General features: G+C 30.2%; 1 protein-coding gene and 3 pseudogenes across 2 annotated transcripts; 3 read left to right on the forward strand and 1 right to left on the reverse strand.

Annotated features, from left to right (window-relative positions):
- Positions 1-2,565: 2,565 nt before the first annotated feature.
- On the reverse strand, positions 2,566-4,867 carry LOC149888445 (uncharacterized). The gene is made up of 3 exons (XM_090088332.1): positions 4,632-4,867; positions 4,234-4,424; positions 2,566-3,112 (listed from the first exon to the last, which is right to left on the reverse strand). Exons 1-3 carry the CDS (start codon positions 4,675-4,677, stop codon positions 2,969-2,971), a joined length of 381 nt encoding a protein of 126 aa, XP_089944458.1. The 5' UTR covers positions 4,678-4,867; the 3' UTR covers positions 2,566-2,968.
- A 3,227-nt stretch (positions 4,868-8,094) lies between these two features.
- On the forward strand, positions 8,095-11,594 carry LOC149888446 (uncharacterized; annotated as a pseudogene). Its single transcript, XR_016452533.1, has 2 exons — positions 8,095-8,726; positions 9,090-11,594. The product of XR_016452533.1 is annotated as an uncharacterized LOC149888446 (transcript).
- An 864-nt stretch (positions 11,595-12,458) lies between these two features.
- On the forward strand, positions 12,459-14,133 carry LOC145188181 (uncharacterized; annotated as a pseudogene).
- Positions 14,134-17,843: 3,710 nt separating this feature from the next.
- On the forward strand, positions 17,844-18,605 carry LOC149888447 (uncharacterized; annotated as a pseudogene).
- The last annotated feature ends 287 nt before the right edge of the window (positions 18,606-18,892 follow it).

An 18,892-nucleotide genomic window follows, 5' to 3' on the forward strand; every position in this document is an offset into this window, starting at 1 on the left:
AAATATAAGAAATTAATCAAGCACTTAATATGATACAAAGGCCATATCCATGGCTAGCGCAAAAAAGTATTTTTTGGGGGGTGTATAAGCATTTTTTGCTTACTATAAAAAAAGTAAAAAAAAAGATGCACCTCCTTAATTTCGGCCCTGTTAACGATAAGGGGGTGTTATCGACGTCGAAACATAAAGTTCACTTAAATGGTGAAGTTCTAGATATTATTAGTTCAATGAAACAATATAATCAAACGTAATTTACAAAAAGTCTGATTTACAGCTAACACTAGGTAGTTCTGTTCTTGATGCAGTACACTGTAAAATCATTCCATGTCGCGATTCATGTCCAAAAACGGTTGAGCTTGCTGCAGAGATATCTTGGATAGCACGCTCAAGTGCCTGAGAGTGACAGGGTATACCAAAAATGAAATCAAACTGACAGTGTTTTTCATTATCAATAGCTGCTAGCAACGGTGGTGGTGTGAGGTTAGCTGTAGTCCAGTCAATCATATCAACGTAAGTCAAAGGATTGGCGTTTAGCTTGATACTTGACTTATCAAAAACACGCACAGAAGAACTACACAAAGTACTTCTCAATTTTATTATTTTTTCACAACAGAAATGTCGCACAGAATCATCATTGTCACAAACACCAGAAAGAAGAATGTTTTCGGAGTGGGCAAAGTAGTTGTTGTTCTGCAACACAGGCTCTAATATTTTCCAATCTTCTGCTCCAAGCTCATGACACTGCTTCAGCAAGTAAAAAAAGTTCTTTGCGCCATCAGCGCAAGAAGGATGACTCTTGATATTGAACCATGAAGGAGCGTAAACATTTACTATAAAGCGTACATATTTTGTATAGTGATGGGGAACAGACTTCTTTTGACATATACAATCTCAAAATTCTGTTGGCTTTTGTCAACCACCTAGCATGGTTTAAATTTCCTGGCATTGCGTTCTGTAAAGACCTAATTTCATCACTATTTGTATAACCTTGCTGCATTGCTAAGCATACTCTAAAAAGATATTTTTGATCTGTACTTAGACTGTTCTTAACCTCATCATTAATCTCAACCACTTTTCCTAACATAGCTTTAAACTTTGAAATTGGTAAATCCTTGGGATCAAAGTCTAGCGCATTCATAATTACACCACTGGAACTACTAGGACCTCTTGTACATCCTCCATCAAAAGCAGAAATGTTTTCCGAAATGGTAGTTCATTAGTATGCAACAGGCAAACAAGCCATTGCAGTGGTCTTGCAACGCCTTTCTCTAATTTTTGAATCACACCATTTCGTTTGCCTGTATTGGTTACTGTACCGTCACAAACAACTGCTTGTAGCGTACTTGCTGAATTTGTATTTGCAATTATCGATAATATCTCATTTGCAACGTCAGCTGCTTTACCTGTTTCTGGCATTACATGTTCAGTGTAGTTATTGTTTGGAAATGATACAATAACATAATGTTCTTCCTTTATGCTTCTACGTATACCAGACTTCTCAACAAAAGTTAAGTCTTTCTTCCCATCAAATCCAATACAAATTAGTTCTTGCATCTCGGCAGCATGCTTAGAAACTTGTTTCTGCCGCCAAACACCTCTCTGACGTCTAAGTTTTGCAGGATCTATTGCAGTTTCTGCCGACAATAGCTTCATATCTTTTAGCACTGCATTCACTACAAGACAAGCTTCTCATATTTTATTTTCTCTTTTTTTTTTTGTCTCATATTTTATTTTCTGATTGCGCTCAAATTTTAAACGTTTGACCGCTCTCATTTCTTTCTTCTGCAACTTACCTGTAGCTTTTATATCTATAGCACCTATATACATTTTCCTTTCAGTTTTTTGGTCCAACCAGAAAGACCATTCTGTTGGAGGTATTTTATGCGACAGTGGACAAATACATTGCGAATTCTCTTGTATACCGCTGTCAACACATTTACAAGTACATATATCAAATACTGTTTTTAATGATTTTAAACAGTCTTGGTAGTTGATGGATGTCTTCTTAGAACTGGGATATTTAGCAAGACCCTTAACTTTATCAATCAATTTCTTTATACGATTGACTACACTCTTTGTGTCAATTACTGTGCTACAGCTGTCACTCTCTTCTGCATACAATCATATTTATTGTACTTTAAGTAGTAGTCATACAGTCTGTAAACATCACTAGATGTAGGAAGTTGATTTTTTTTTATAACTGCAGGCTGGCCCAGGACTGAGTGTTTAGTCCAAAGTCTTGTGCTGAGGGACGCTATTTATTAATACTCATTACAATGGAAACCAACTTGTCCAAACAATATCAGATAACAATTAGAAAAGATTAATTATAAACAACTGATTGAAATAAACCCTGTTGTGGCAAGAATAAATTATCACTTTTTTTAAACAATATAAAATATAAAACAGAACATGTTAAACACATATATTACTGTAATACAGGGTTTGATGAGGGTAAATTTACGATATGCTAGGATTACTTTTGGTTGAGTTAAGGTAATGTATGATTAATTTACGGTTACTTAGACTTATCTAATCTCATTTCATGTACCAGCGAATGTAATATAAACTAAACGTAGTGAACACTAATAAGAACATGCCTTTATAAAATTGATATACGTTTTCACATTATTTCCTCATTTTCAACTACAAGTTGCAAGTACTTACTGAGGTTAAAATTTAAAAAATCTTATGGTCCCTAGATTTTGGACCAATAGAACAACTTTTTATGCTATAGCCAAAAAAAAAAAAAGTATGACCCGCCTTAATAAACATATAAAATATATAACCATATCATTGGATTAATAAACAAAACCTGCAAATGTCTTTAGGACAAAAAACGAAAATCGATTTTTAAAAAATTATTAAAATAATTTATTAGATATATCTAAAATATACACATTTAATAGATATATCTAAAATATGTAAAATAAAATACGCATAAAAACGCATAGTACCAAAATCATCATCAATACAAAAGTTTTGTTGCATAAATTATCATATATAATACCAACAAGAAATTCCAAGCGCCAACAAATATCATTCCGGCAGCGTTACAGTTATCAGCGTAGCAGTTATCAGCGTTACAGAGATCCGTTTTACAGCAAGAAACCTTAATATAAAAGTTGACTAAATAGAAAAGAATGAAAAATAAAAATAGTGTACTTACGTATGTATCGAAACTTTTTTCAGCATTTTAATCGTGAAACGTGAAACGTGAAGAAAAAAAAAAAAATTAAGGTTAATAACATGTGGAAGTTTAAAAAATTAAAAACTCAAAAAAATAAAAATATAATTACGCTCTTGAAAAAAAAACCGATTCAATTTATTAAGTCGATTGAATGAGGTATTGTTATCTTTAAACCATTAAAAGCGCAATAATGAGCCCCCGCCCCCCAGCCTTTAAGCGCAATATTATTTTGTTCAAACCGTTCAGTTCAAATTTTGTTTCTGCGATATAGAACATCATCTTTTTGGAACTATGAACTTTCTTTTCGTCTTTTTCTTGTTTGGGCTCATTTTTCATCAGCCTTCTAATGATTGTCATTATATATCTCGCAAGATTGCTGCTAGCCCAACCGTTGTTGGACTAGCAACAAAGCCATTCGACAATTCCCATTGTTTGAGTAGAAATATAAATATTCTTAATTAAAATTACAAGAATTCAAAATAGTTTTATGAAAACATTTTAGTTATTAAGATTTGTTAATAAAAAGATAAAATATTAATTTGGATAAAAACAGAAATTGTATAATTTCCATTTTCTCCCCATTCTTCTGTATTACAAACACCTATAAATCACACTAATAAATCACGAACCAATTAAAATACACTAACAATTTTTTACGTTATTTGTTTCAATTCCGCCCAAATCCGTATTTTGACTTATAACTAACTACATCTTTAAGTTATGCACAAAGTTGTTTTTTGTCATTGTCATTATCATTATTTGACAGCATCTAAGTTCAAAAATGTAACAAATAGTACAAAAGCGAAGAAGATCACAGAAGTAATTCTGATTGTATCCAGTTTTTCTCAAAACATAGTAAATCGTAGTAACTATACCATCGCCTTTGTAAATTTACAAAAATTACTAAAGCGATTGTGACACGGCCATGATTAAGTTTCAATAAAAATCAAATTTAGAAGGAGAAAGAAAACTTAGCGTTATTTTTTGAGAAGCCAATATTTACATAATAAACGAATTATGAAACAAAACTTCATTAAACCTACCGTGCATTGAAGTTCTTCAGTGTAGTTGACACATAGGTAATTGCAATTTGAAAATTCAAATGCACATCCTTTAATCACTTTTGTTTCATTCTCGTATGTTGTACTCAGAGTTGAGCAAATTTTCTTCTCCTCGCCACAAGCTTCACTTGAGTACTGCGGATCAGTTCCACTGTAGCATTTTAGAGCAATTGCTTTAAAAAATGAATAGATATGTATAAAAAGATAAAAAAAAAAAAAAAAAAAAAACTCAAATGAAAAATAAAACAAACAATAAAACAAAAATTTCAGAAAAAAAAAAAAAGAAGCTTGATTTCCATAAACTTTAAATTTATATTTGAAGATTTTAGTGTTGAACTTCGTTACTCGGCCACTGAACTTTTAATAGAAACACAAACTACCTCCTTGCAATAATAACAGCACCGCAAAGATTCCTTGTTTCATCATTATGGTTTAACTCTTAGTCATCAGTTGAAAACACTTTAAGAGAATTTTGAACAAAAAGTAGAACAGCTAGATCTGTTCTTCAAGATCTCATTCATATTTGCAAGTTTTTTAAAATTCCGGCAACAACTGTAAAAAAAAGGTTTAGAAATGTATTGTGTTTCAAGATCCAATCGTAAAAACCGATAGAACGCTTGATAGAACAGTTTACTAATCTTTAATTTTTTTACACGGTCACTCTTATTATGATATAAGTTGATAGAATTTTCTAAAGCATATTTTTTGAGCGGGCAAACGTGAGTTGTTTTTGAAGTTGAAATTAAACAGGAAGTGTGCTTGTAATTCATAAAACTTGCTTTTTATTACTCAAGTGAACTAAGGCGGGAAACCAGGATTTTTTCAACAAAAACTGTACTTATGCTATAGTTGATATTTTGTTTAAAAGTTAAACAAAATGCCACATATTTGGTACCGTTGGGAAGATTTTTTGATGAATTTCTTGATGCAATTAAAATATATATTTTATAAGTAACCTGCGAGATAGGATAGGCGCTAGAAAGTAGCCAATATTTACTACAAAACATGTCCGCGCACAGAGATTAGCGCTCGTTTTCGGCTAAATTTTGCTTCAGAATATCCGTTGAGCTTTGAGCTGTACAATTACATCGTGACAAAGTCTTTTAAATTAACATAGAGCTCGAAAATTAAATAAAAACCATCTTTTTTTTGTTTTACAATAATAAAACTTTGTTTTTTATAGTACAAAAACAAAAGTAATAACGTTTGTCACGTACTTTTTGTGCACAGTTTTCAGTCGTGTTCACTAAAAAGTAATACAATTTTATAAATTATTTATCGTTTGGCTGCGCCAAAGACAAATGTATAGAAAAATAGTCTCGGTTGTTTTATATTTCCGCTTATGCTCGGCTATAATTTTCGGTAAATTGATTATCTAATTACACAATGTAACAAAAAAAAAAAAAATTTCTGTTTATCAAAGTTTTTTGATGTTTCTTAATTAATTTGAGTATGCTGAGTCTGAATATGACATTGGATTTTTTATTGCATCAATCGTTTGGTCGTAAAAAAAAAAAAAATCAATTAAACATATAATTAATATAAATCGTTTTGCAATCATGTTACATTATATTGTATTGTAACAGTCTCTCACAATCTCAAAAAACACTAAAAGTGAACAGTAGAACGAGGTTTTCTTTTATGAAGCTTCTCGTCATCGCGTATCAAACACCAGATGTAGTCACCCATCATAGCTGCATCCCATCTGCCCTGGTATCTTTTCTCCATTGCAAGAATATCCTGATGGAAACGTTCCCCGTGCTCTTTACTCACATCACCCAAATTTGGTCTGAAAAATTCCAAGTGTGAATGCAGGTAATGCAGCTTTATTGACATTCTGCATTTCATATCTGCGTACCGTACAATTAAGTTTTCCACTATCTCTTTGTAGTTATCACTCTTATTGTTGCCTAAAAAGCTATGAACAACATGTCTAAATGCAGTCCATGCTTCTTTTTCAACAGCAGACATTTTGTCCTCAAGCTCCTTACATGCCAACATAACTTTAATCTGTGGACCAACGAATATACCTGCTGAAATTTTTGCATCTGACACCTTTGGAAACTTCTGCCGAATATGCTGGAATGCTGCACTATCTGGGTTTAATGCTTTGACAAATTGTTTGATAAGACCAAGTTTAATGTGAAGGGGTGGTAGTAAGATCTTTTCAACAGGTATCAGAGATTGATTAATAACATTGTGCGAACCAGGCTGTAAATGTTCTCTCACTGGCCACTCACGTCTTGTGAAGTGCTGGTTTGCAGCCCTGCTATCCCATAAACAAAGAAAACACGAGTACTTTGTGTATCCTCCTTGCAGACCGAGAAGAAATGCTAGCATCTTAAAGTCTCCACATACATCCCACTTGTAACTGTCGTAGTTGATTTTCTCAAGCAACAACTTCACGTTCTTATAGTCTTCCTTTAGATGAACGGAATGAGCTACTGGAATCGAAGGAAATCGGTTTCCGTTATGGAGCAAAACTGCCTTTAGACTTCTTGTTGAGCTGTCAATGAATAATCTCCACTCTTCAGGATTGTGAACAATGCCAATGTCATTGAAAAGACCACGAACGTCATGACAATAGCACAGTGATTCTGATACTACATAAAAGTATGCGAATGTTTCATGTCTTTTTCGGTATTTCGAGGTTCTGCAGCTTGGATCTAATAAATTCCATTCTTTCAAACGTGATGTCAGAAGTTCTGCATTTGATTTAGTGAGACCTAAATCTCGTACTAAGTCATCAAGTTCTTGTTGGATAGGGAAATGAGGTGAATCATTCGGTTCCCTGAAATCACAGTCATCATTGAGTTCATCCGGTGAGTCTACTTCAGAATGATATGCAGCTGCTTCTTCGGATTGAGGTGGAGTAGGAACAGGCAATTCATCACTGTGTGGAACTGGTCCAATAGAAGATGGTGTACTTGGATAAACTAGAGTCAGCCTATCTTTCGGTTTTTTATACTTTGAAATGTCAACAATGCAGAAAAAGCAGTCATCATGATGGTTCGTCGGTTCTCTCCATATTCTCGGAATCGCAAAGGGCATTGACTTTCGGATTCCACGCAGCCATCCTTCCAGAGTTGATCTGCAGCTACCACAACTGTAGTGTGGTGCCCACGATTTGTCCTGATCTCCCATAGCCATGCCAAAATAAGCATGATATGCAGTAAAGAATTTTGTACCACTGACAATCTTATGTTTAGCTTGTGTTGGACTAATATAGTAACCACAAACATAACAGAATGAGTCAGGACAAAGCTTGCAGGATCTACTAGACATATTCACCACTTCATGTAACAGTTGTAATTAGTTAAACTGAAAATAAACACACGAATATAGTTAAAATCAGCATATATATATAATGTTTTAATTGCATTACACATATACGAAAACTCCGAAATATACTTTATGCTTTTTCTCAGGAAATCTTGATGATAGAGAAAAACCAATGGTACCACTGAAATCAGCATACAAAAATTATGTAAGAAACATTAAAAAATTAACATAAACAAAAATGTTGTTACATGGTGTTATTTGAGTCGTTCGTTTTGGAACTGTTTTATAGATATTGCGGGAAATATTTCAAATTTCAAAACAAAATATTTTTTACAAAAAAGTTTAGTTTTTACAAAAAAGTTTTTTGAAATCTATATTTTATTTTTGTTATGTGCGATTATTCATATGAATATTATTAGTTTATAATATCATATATAATCTTATATGTAATTTTACATGTAATATTATATATAATAATATGTATGATATTGCATTTATATAAATCTTTAGTGTACAACATTTACTTTTAAATTGCCAGATTTACTTTTAAATTTTAATTTGAGATGTCTATTATTGATCCAACAACATGTGGTTTTGCCAAAGTGGTTGCATACGAGCTTGTTTTATCGAGAGTAACACTGAAAGAGCAAATAGATAGTTACGATTTAATATTTAACAAGCACTTCATGGTATCATCAGATATTCATCGTCGCAACTTTCCAAAAATTAAAAATCAAATTCAATCTATAGCGAAATCAAGTAAAACAAATAAGAATACAATATTAGAATCGTTTTCGAGCAAAAGCTGGCATAAACTAGGAGAAACGGAAAAATCCCAGCACTCTTTTTCAAATTGCAAGGGTTGTATCAAAAGTAAAAACTATAAACATCTATTAACATTATTTCCAGTAAAATGCATCACTTATGGAAGAAAAGCAGCATTAACACTATATCAGTCAGAGGAAGAAAAATCAAAAATGGTTGCTGATGCCAAAATTCTTTTAAAAAAGGCTGATAATGAATTTAAAAAAAAAATTTCCATTTACTCCAATTGAGTGTTTAGTGCCATCTATTCCAAAGAGCTCCCTTGTAGCTAAACCTTCAAAAAGTGTAGTTATGGCTCAAAAAAATAGTTATGCAAGGTCATTTAAATCAAGTATAGACGCACATTTACAGGAAACAGCAGTTGACAGGTTATTATTTATTTGAACTAAAAAAAAAATTTATTATTAATTTTTTAAACCCTAAGACCAGTAGTAAAACTATAAAGGAGGGGGAAGGGACATGCAAAAAAAGGCCCATTTTAGGTTATATTAGGGCCTATTTTCAAGCTATTTTTAGGTTGTATAGGTATTTTCAGTTTATGGGTATTATTCGGATTTGGGTCCCATTTTGAAAATCTTGCAAGTAGGGGGGGTAGGGGCAAAATTTGAAGTTACGCCACTGCCTAAGAGTTCTAGTTTTTAAATTTTTCATTAGTGTTGTATTTTCATTTTTTTTTATTTATTATATCTAAGATCATTTTTAAGGTATAACAAAAATAGTTTTTCATTTAGGTTGTTTGGAACAGAAATGTCATTTTCTAAACATAAAAAACTGAGACTAAGTCAAAGTTTTGAAACATTTGAACAAGCAAAACAACGAGCAAGTGCGAAGCAAAATAAAACTAGAAAAAATCATATAGGTTCATATAGTTGGTTGGACAGTGAATGTTTTGCTGAAGTTGAAAATTATGAAATAGGAACATATATAAATTTTACTAAACTATCTCAAAAGTTCCAAATGAAAAATAAGGCTGGTGCTTTGCCTTCAAACAGTGGTCAAGTTGTTAAAGAATTTCTTGAAAAAAAAGGCATTGATTTAAAAAAGTTTGACTACAAGGGTAAAGGAAAGACCATTATGAGAAGATCCAAGCGAAGAATTAATGGAACTAAAGTGTCAATGCCAACAGAACCTACCAATAAAAAAATTAAACAAAATATAAAAACAAAAATAAGCTCTGGAGATTACACAATAGGAGAACTAATAACTCCACAATCATTTGAAATATTAAAAATTAATAATGATAATTTGTATGAAAAAATCTTAACTAAGCTTTATGGAAGAAAAATCCCTTTAATTGAAATAAGGAAAAAGTTTGCAGAGCAACATAAAAAGTTCTTCAGATTGCACAGCACTGAAGAATTTCAAAATATGTCAAGAGAAGATATAATCTTTGAACTTACTAGAATTAATGAATTTTCATATATTATGGACACAACAACAGAGTTATTGTTACAAAAATTGAAAAGTTTCAGTTGTAAACACCACCTTCAATTATGGCACGATGGATCTACAATTAACAACCAAGCTTATGTTTTATTCATGGTTAACTGTTTATATGACCCAGCCATATATTTAAAAGATGATGAATATTTTACAAAATATAAAGAGCAAGTTAATGTCCAATCAATTGTTGAAAAACCTGAACTTTATATATTGGCACGTTGTCAATCTTCTGATGCCCAACTTTTGTACACAAAAACTAGAAATGAGGACAATCGGTTGTTAAAATATCCAATTAGTGTAGATGGCATTTTATTATTTGATGAGATGAGATTTTTTCATGGTGATGCCCCAGCTTGTCAATTAGAGATTGGTCAACAAAAAGGGGGTGAATATCCATGTTGGTTGTATCCAATAAACATTCAGCAATCTGCAAATATAACTCATTCATTTATCCAAACAGTATTCAGTGTTCAGGACAGAATTGACAAAATCTTGAGCACAAATAGAAAAAAGGAAAAAATACGCCAAAATCGAAACAAACTTTATAAAAATTTAAAGAAGTATGAAATTGTTACCGAATTACATGAAAGAGGAAAGCACTTTTATTGTAAAGAAAATAAAAGCAGTTTACAAATTAAACTTGATGAAGAAATGCATGGCATTCAAAGATTGCCTTCTCTTTTATACCAAGAAGATAATACATCAATGAAAGATTTAAATCTAGATAGATATGAAGTTTTACCATGTGAACCATTACATGATATAAAAGGTCATATATCAAATTTGTATGATGAATTAGGCAATCATCTCAGTAAAGATGAAAAAAAATATTTTAAAGATATGGTTACCTTGAGTGCAACAAAGAGTGCAAGCATGGAGTCGACTATAGAAAAAGTTTGTTAAAATTAGTATTGGTGTTGAAGGGTAAGATTGATCAACTAGCATTTGAATTACTATCTACAATGGTTAATATACAGAGCATTTTATATTCCAATGAATCAACAAGGTCTATAGAAAACATTTGTTTCCTTCATAACCAAAGTTTTCTTCACTTGATATATTTAAAAGAACTAGTGAAAGATAAACCGAAATCAATTACCATGCGAGTTTTGTATGGAAAATATTTACATGCATTATCTGTTCACAGTCCTCAAATGTTAAGAATTGTGTCTGGAATCTCATCTAATACAGAGGAAGAAGAGCGCACTTTTAATGAGTTAAAAACTATCAATAGAACCACAACAAACCACTATAATGATCATGTTATTGTGAATAGCCTTTTACGATTACAAAGTCGTCATTTATTTAATAAAGGATATTCCAATCATCAAGAAGATCAACACCAAGTAAGTAAAGATGCCTTACATTTCGAAAGAAAAAAATCACATATTCCCTTTTGGATAATCAAAAAATACCCATGGACATGGCAAAGTCATTTGGAAAGAATATCTGACTATATTTGTGAGCAATATGTATGGTGGTATGAAACCGATAAAGGAATAACATTTCGAGATGATTCAAGACCAACTGATTCCTTACTTCAACTAAGGCATTTTAGATCATCTTCTATAAAATCGGAAACAAAAAATCTATCAGAATGTTGGAAAAAATGCATTATTAACAAGCAAATAATACCAGCAGAAAAAATCAAAACTGAAGATGATATAGGAAATGTCTTTGTAATTTACCCTAATTTTCTTCAAGAGTTTAAAGGAGGAGAACCTGTAATCAAGACTTCGAATATAGGATTATCAATAGTAGAGGATGTTGTAAATTGTTTGTCAGTAAAATGAACTTTTAATGTTTTCACTTAATTAGCTTATTATTATTGTTGTTGTTATGTGTGTGTCTGTATATATATATATATATATATATATATATATATATATATATATATATATATATATATATATATATATATATATATACATTACACTAATAATATTCCTTATAGACAAGCAAGAGTTTTAATAAAACTCTTATTTACATTAATTACATAAAAGTTTTATGTAATTGTTTAATAAAATAATTTAAATAATATGTTATAAATAATTCATTTTCAAAAAAACAATTCTTAAAACTTTTTTTTTTAAATAAGTTTAAAAATATATAGACTTTTTGCTTATAATAATATAAATTTACAGTACCTTCATAAGTAAATGTGCATTTTTTGCAATAAGAATAGTAAGCAACTGTTTCCATATAAATGAAATTGTAATAACATAAAATGAAAGTATAACTTGTGTTAAACACAAGTTACTTTAAATTTGTTGTTATTAAAGTATTTCAATATTTCGAGAAATCCTTTGATCAATTTGATTTTGTTTGTAAATGCAACACAAAATATTCAATAATATTCTAGTTCAACTGACTCCTTAACCAGACATGATGGTTTGCATAATCTAACATTTTTAAGTTTTCGGTACGCATAAGTTATAGCGCAACAACCAATCGGATTTAAGGTGGTAGTACACCAATAAAAGTGAAAAAAAAATTTTTTTTTTACTTTTACAATTTAACCAATATAATCATCGTAGATTTCGAATTTTTATTTGATTTAGTTAAATAAAAAAAGCTTCACATGTTAAAACTTGTTTGTAATATATCGGTATAAAATATTTTTTATTTTCCACCTAGCAACGCGTTGTTATGCGCTTCAGAAACAAGTTAAACCATAAAAAAAGCCATGAAATACTTACCTTGTCAACTCTTTTAAGTGCAAAGTTGTAGACTGCAACGACTTCTTGCTAATTAGTTTAGTATGATGGCTTTATTGACGTAATTCGCCTGTTGTTTCAAGCTGCATTCAAACTTTATTATTTATGCTATGGTATATCTTTTATCTTTTTAAAGTAAAAATAATATGGGTGAATCAAAGAGAAAACAATTATCAAACAGAATATACAATAATAAAAAAGCAAAATTTCGTGGAAACAGATATACAAAGATTTCTTCTTCAGAAACGAAAACTTTATCTTTTGTTAAATCTGCTACACATTCTGCTTCTTCAAAAAAGTTAAATATTGCTGATAAAGATTTTCAAGATTTTCAAAGTACAGATTTTAACTTTGTTATGAACTTTAGTCTGTTAGAAAACGTTATATCGCTACTGAAATGCCCGAATTTATGTGAAGATAATGTTTATTTAATGTTTGATTCCTCCTAAAAGTATGGGTTAAGTATTGGTTTAAAAATATGTTGTAACAGTTGCAATTGGAAAACTGAGTTTTTTTCATCTGCTACATTTTGTAAAATAAATTTAATTGAACAACAAGAGCCTAGTAAAAGCATATGTAGTGGACAAAAACCATTTGATATTAACACACGTGTCATTGTGGCTTTTCGTGAAATGGGTAAAGGGTTATCATCATCAGAAAAATTTTGTTGAATAATGAATATGAAGCCACCTATGAACAAAAAAAGCTACAATAAAACTTTATATAAACTGTTAGATGTTTATCAGAGTTTAGTTGACCAGAACATGAAAAATGCTGCTAATGAATTAATCCCTGCAGGTGAAACATCAAGAGACATTATGTGTAGCTTTGATGGTTCATGGCAAAAGCGTGGTTTTACTTCAAATAATCGAGTTGTTTCTGCAATTTCAGTTTAAAGTGGTAAATGTATTGACTTTCAAATAGAAACAAAAACATGTAAATTATGTTAATTGATAAGCTTAAAACAGTAGGTTGCAATCTACATAACTTTTGTCTTATAAATGACTCAAAGCGCATTTCTAAAGCAGAAAAACAATGTACAAGTATAGTGAAATAAGGATGCAAGAAACTAGGAGCTATACAAAAAGGTTTTTGTGATCAAAGCGAAACATTAGAAGGTGCAGTTTATGGAAGTGGGGAGTTTTAAACAATTTTTTTTTGTTTTTATTTTTAAATTGAGTTTTTCTCAAAATCATCTTTTATAGCCTGGCGACGGAGATATTTTTCAAACCGATAACCGATTTGATCTGAAATTTGGCATACTTGTTTGTAACACATGTATTTGCAACCTCTACTAGAATTATGTTTACAGCTAATTGTGTTCTGCTTTTGTGAGTGATTTTGTGTTCTCAAATATCACCAAAACTTCCAAATATGACTAAAATGCATATATTTTGACTTTTTTTGCTCAAAATCCAAATCTTTTAGTGTATGTTGTAATTGCATAAGTAAAGGATCATAAGCCAAAATTTCAGTTCAAATTTATTTACGGTTGCTGAAAAAACCCTGTCGCCAGTTATTCATTTTTAGGCTTTTGTCTATCAATAATTATGCGCATAATTAATTTTTTTAAATTTTAAAATTTTTACTTTTATTTTAATCATATTATATATGTTATGCACTATTATAGATTGAAAAAAAAGTTGAAATACAAGATTTTTTTTTAATGGTATATACTACCACCTTAACAAAGTTTATTGGCTTTTTTTTTCACAAAAAAACTGTCTTCCCGCCTTAGTTCACTTGAGTAGCGAGCAGCAGTCCGCGTCGCATGCTGTTGAACTCAATAGAGTAAAAAAATAAAAATAAAAAAAAACGCAAGCTAAACATGGTAGCATTTGGGTATAATATTAAGCTATGATAGTTTATGCATTTTCTATTCATTTTCAACAAAATATTTAATTATCATGTTTTTTATTCAAAAGTTTTATCAATAACGTGCCGGACTCTGCATTCTCTGATTTTAGGTAGCGAGTTGAAAACATCGCTGTAAAACCGTTACAACTTATGATAAAACGTCTTATTCTTACTTAGTAGGAAAGAGGTCCCACACTAGCACAGTGGACCTCTTTGAAGCTCAACTGTAGTACAGTGGACCTCTTTGTAGCTCAACTGTAACACAGTGCTATCTACAATTCCGTTACATTTTGTTTGAAAATTGACAAATAACTTTATAAAATGGATTTTTTGCTCTCCAAAATAACTTTTTTTTCAATGAAAAAAAAGTTATTTTGGAGAAAAAAAATTATTTTGACAATGGATGACGTGATGAATTTATTGATGACAATATAGACTATGAACCATTGCTTTTATAACATAGTACGCTTTTTTTAATGTTTTTCAAAAATTTTTACAGACGGAGTGGGTACACTATTTAATTCACAACAAATAGATTATCGGATAAATAGTAAGTTTAATAAGGGATAAGATTATCCTCATTAGAATAAACTTAAGTTTTGATAATTGCAGGAGTCAAACCTATGATGGCGCATCTAACATGATGGGGAAGAAATCTGGAGTATCAGCTCAAATTCTTGGTGAACAGCAAAACAACGTTGCACAACATCATCGAGGCGAATGGTAGTTTTAAAGATATAGATATACTTATAAGCGTTATAATAAAAAAAATAAAACGTTTATTTAACAAAAACACAAACAATAAACCTCCTTACGATTATAGTTATCAGCATCACATGCATTCCTTGTCCCATTATTACTTGTGTAAATTTTTATCAGAGGAATATTTTTTCAGTGTGTTCCGAATAGCCGATAGAATCGTTTTACAACTGAAACAATTTTTCTAGTTACAATTAAGCATCTAAAAAGTCTTATGGCATCTTCCGAGACAATGTAAGTCAAGTGTAACTCCATATCCTAGCGATTTCTATTTGACTTTAACGAGTTTGATCTGATAAAGTTATGATTTTAGAACGTTTACGTGGTGTAACGTTCTCTTTTTTTTAACACATCTTTGTTTACTATAATACATTTGAAGCGATGAACCATAATTAATATTTTATGACAAGGAGTCTTAAAATATAAAGTTGTGTGAAACAGGCCGAAACTTGAAAAACAAGTTAATACCAGAACAATAAGAAATTACTATTTTACAAATATAGTAGTAGTAGTGCTGTAATATAGACAGATAGCCGGCACCATCAATAGTCCAAAACCAGACTACTGATGGTGCCGGCTATCTGTCTATATTACAACACCATACGGTTCCGTACTTGAAAACCCATTGAAAACGTGCATTAACAATATACCAACAAGATGGCACTCCATTGCGCATAAAAAGAAATGTCCAACAATTTCCAACAGAGACCTTCACAAATGATCGTGTAATTAGCCGTTTTTTTCCGCATTTCTGATTTATCGCCTTGCGAATTCTGGTACAGGGGCAATCTAAAACAGTTAGTGTATGTGTCCAGACTACCTTTCACATTTAAAAATCTAAAGACTCGAATATCAGACGCTTCAAGTAACTACTGACAATATGGGACCAATGCTACTTTTTTTATTGATCGCCTTCAATCAACACTGGATTGTAATAGCGATCATATTAAATGATACTCAAAAACCCCATTTCTATGATGTTTATTTCTCATTCAAAATTGTTTGATTAAATAATTATTTCGAAAAAACAAAATAGATTTGTTAAAAAGCAGAACAAATGAAGACATTTTAATATTTGAAGCTTCCTTTAAGAATGATTTGATAATAAAAGTTGAATTTAATAACACAAAAATTTGAAACTTTTTTTTCAAAATATTTTTGAAACTTTTTTTTCAGGGTTATAAAATAGATCTTAGTGACATATTAATCCAACATTAATAAATGTAATATAAAACATAGTTATTCCGCAATAGTGAAACAAAAATGAAAAAAAAGATGTTGCAACTTACCCCGCATCGGAGCAAGTTGCAACAGTGAACGGGGTAAGTTGCAACATAATATTCAAAAAGTATAAGCCTTGAAGAGTTCACAGAAAAATTACTAGTTAATCTTTAATTTCTATTTGGCAAAAAAAATTTTATAATTACAATAAAAAAAATGTAGTACTTTCCTAGAGCTGCAATACATTTATTATGCTAGACTTCACATATACCTGATTTGTTTAGTAAACTAAAAGCTGTTTTTTTTAAAAAAAAATTCTTTATATATATATATATATATATATATATAAAGTTTAAATACAAATTTTATGATGAAGATAAGTTTATATAAGTTGTATATGTACATAATATATATGAAACATATGTGTATATATCTATGTATTATATATTATGTATATATACATGTTTGTTATGTATAATATGTATAAATTTATATATAAAAATTTATACATAATATACATATAAGATATATGTATAGATACATAATATGTAATACATATATATATACATGCCTCATATATATTATATACATATACAACTTATACAAACTTATCTCACGGTCGTTCAAACTCTGTTAATAAGCGACAGGTTAGTGTGCGCAAGCGCAGTTGGATTATGAAAATTTAAGAACTTTCAAAATAGCTACGGACCTTCGTTATAAAATGAATTTTTACTTAGCGACCAACTTTTCATTACTTATCGTGTTTTTTAAAATCGTCTACGTTGATAACCAGCTTTTAGGCTGTTAGCAGTGTCTCGGTAACTTAACTTTATTAAGAAGTAAAATGAAAGGGGAATATTATTTTATGATTGAAGAGGATCTACCTAAAAGAACTTTTTCTTTGATTTGTTTACAAATTTGGAAGTCTTTTTTCATTTTTTTTTGAGCGATTAAACTTAAAAGCTTTTCTACTTTTACTTATATGAATCTCTTACCTTTTTGTTACTTATAAAAAATCTTAGCACTCAATTTTTTTTTCTTGTTCAAAATTTACATCTAACCATTGTCCTAAATTGATAACATTTTATTTATATTTTTTGTGAAATAAAAATTGTCCTTATGTAAAATATTTGACTAAATGTTTCTAATAATTTTAGATAAAGTCTTTTACTTTATATGCAGTTTTTTTATTGATTTATTAGCTTAATTTACTTCATGATTTACTTCATGATTATAAAGACTACATAATGCATGTGGTTAAAGTTGATGGTTATTCACAAGAACTATCCAAAAAGTTTTATTATTTTTAGATGAAAATCCATTAAAGATTTGAATCTCATTTACAGGGTCTGTGGATATTTGGTAGGGAAAAAAATAGTATCCTATTGGAATAAATCAAAAAAATAACATTGAAATATGTATTCATGTCATGTTGTCAGATTTAGAAAATGTGCACTTATCTAAAATTTTTCAAAACGTAATAATACTATAAAGAATGTGATCTAAAGAATAAAATCAACAACACTTCTTTTAAATATGAACTGGAAAACTCATTGTGATGAATGTTATTGTTGTCAACAGGTAGAAAAACTCAGTAACAATTTAAATGTTACTAAATCACTAAAACAAAAATAAAAAGCTTATTGGTCGCCCTGGTATTGTTAAAAAAATGTGGTCACCTTCCATGATTACTACCATTAAAAAAAGCATTGTGACAGCACATGACTTGGAAATAGATATTGAAGAACTAAAAAAAGAAATCAATCCTCATTTACAGCTTTACCAGTGTAATTTTTGTGGTAAAATACCAAAACAACCAGCAACTCAAAAAAATGTGAAGACTTAATTTTTTTTTTCTGTCTTGTGGAAAATATAAAGGTTAACCAACTCAATGAAACATTATGTACAAAATATAAACAGCTTATTTTACCTGAAGATTTGATATCCAGTACTAAAACAAATTCTCTTTTAATCATGTTGACTGTTGCATGTATATGTAAAAAAAAGTTTAATTCAATCAAAGAATATGATTTAGATATTTATCATAAGTGCATCTGCCTTGATAAATCATTATTAATAGCACAATCAACCCCATCGTTATCATCATCAATATTCTCATTTGCATCATCATTATCATCATCAATATCATCATCAATATCATCATCATCATCATCATCATCATCATCATCATCATCATCATCATCATCATCATCATCATCATCATCATCATCATCATCATCATCATCATCATCATCATCATCATCATCATCATCATCATCATCATCATCATCATCATCATCATCATCATCATCATCATCATCATCATCATCATCATCATCATCATCATCATCATCATCATCATCATCATCATTTGTTTAACAACAACATTTCTAATTTTAGTTAAGGCTTTTAATAAGCATTTATTGTCAATAAAATGACTGTATAATCTAATTAGATGTAGTTATATTCTCAATAACTGTCTCTACATTACCAAACTAGAAACCAAGATTGCTGTGTCAAAGGCATAACTATGACGA

The sequence above is a fragment of the Hydra viridissima genome, unplaced genomic scaffold (assembly GCF_058129835.1).
Source record: "Hydra viridissima isolate aposymbiotic clone 2 unplaced genomic scaffold, HvirCarnegie_v1 scaffold_5, whole genome shotgun sequence".
NCBI classification, from domain to species: Eukaryota; Metazoa; Cnidaria; class Hydrozoa; order Anthoathecata; family Hydridae; genus Hydra; species Hydra viridissima.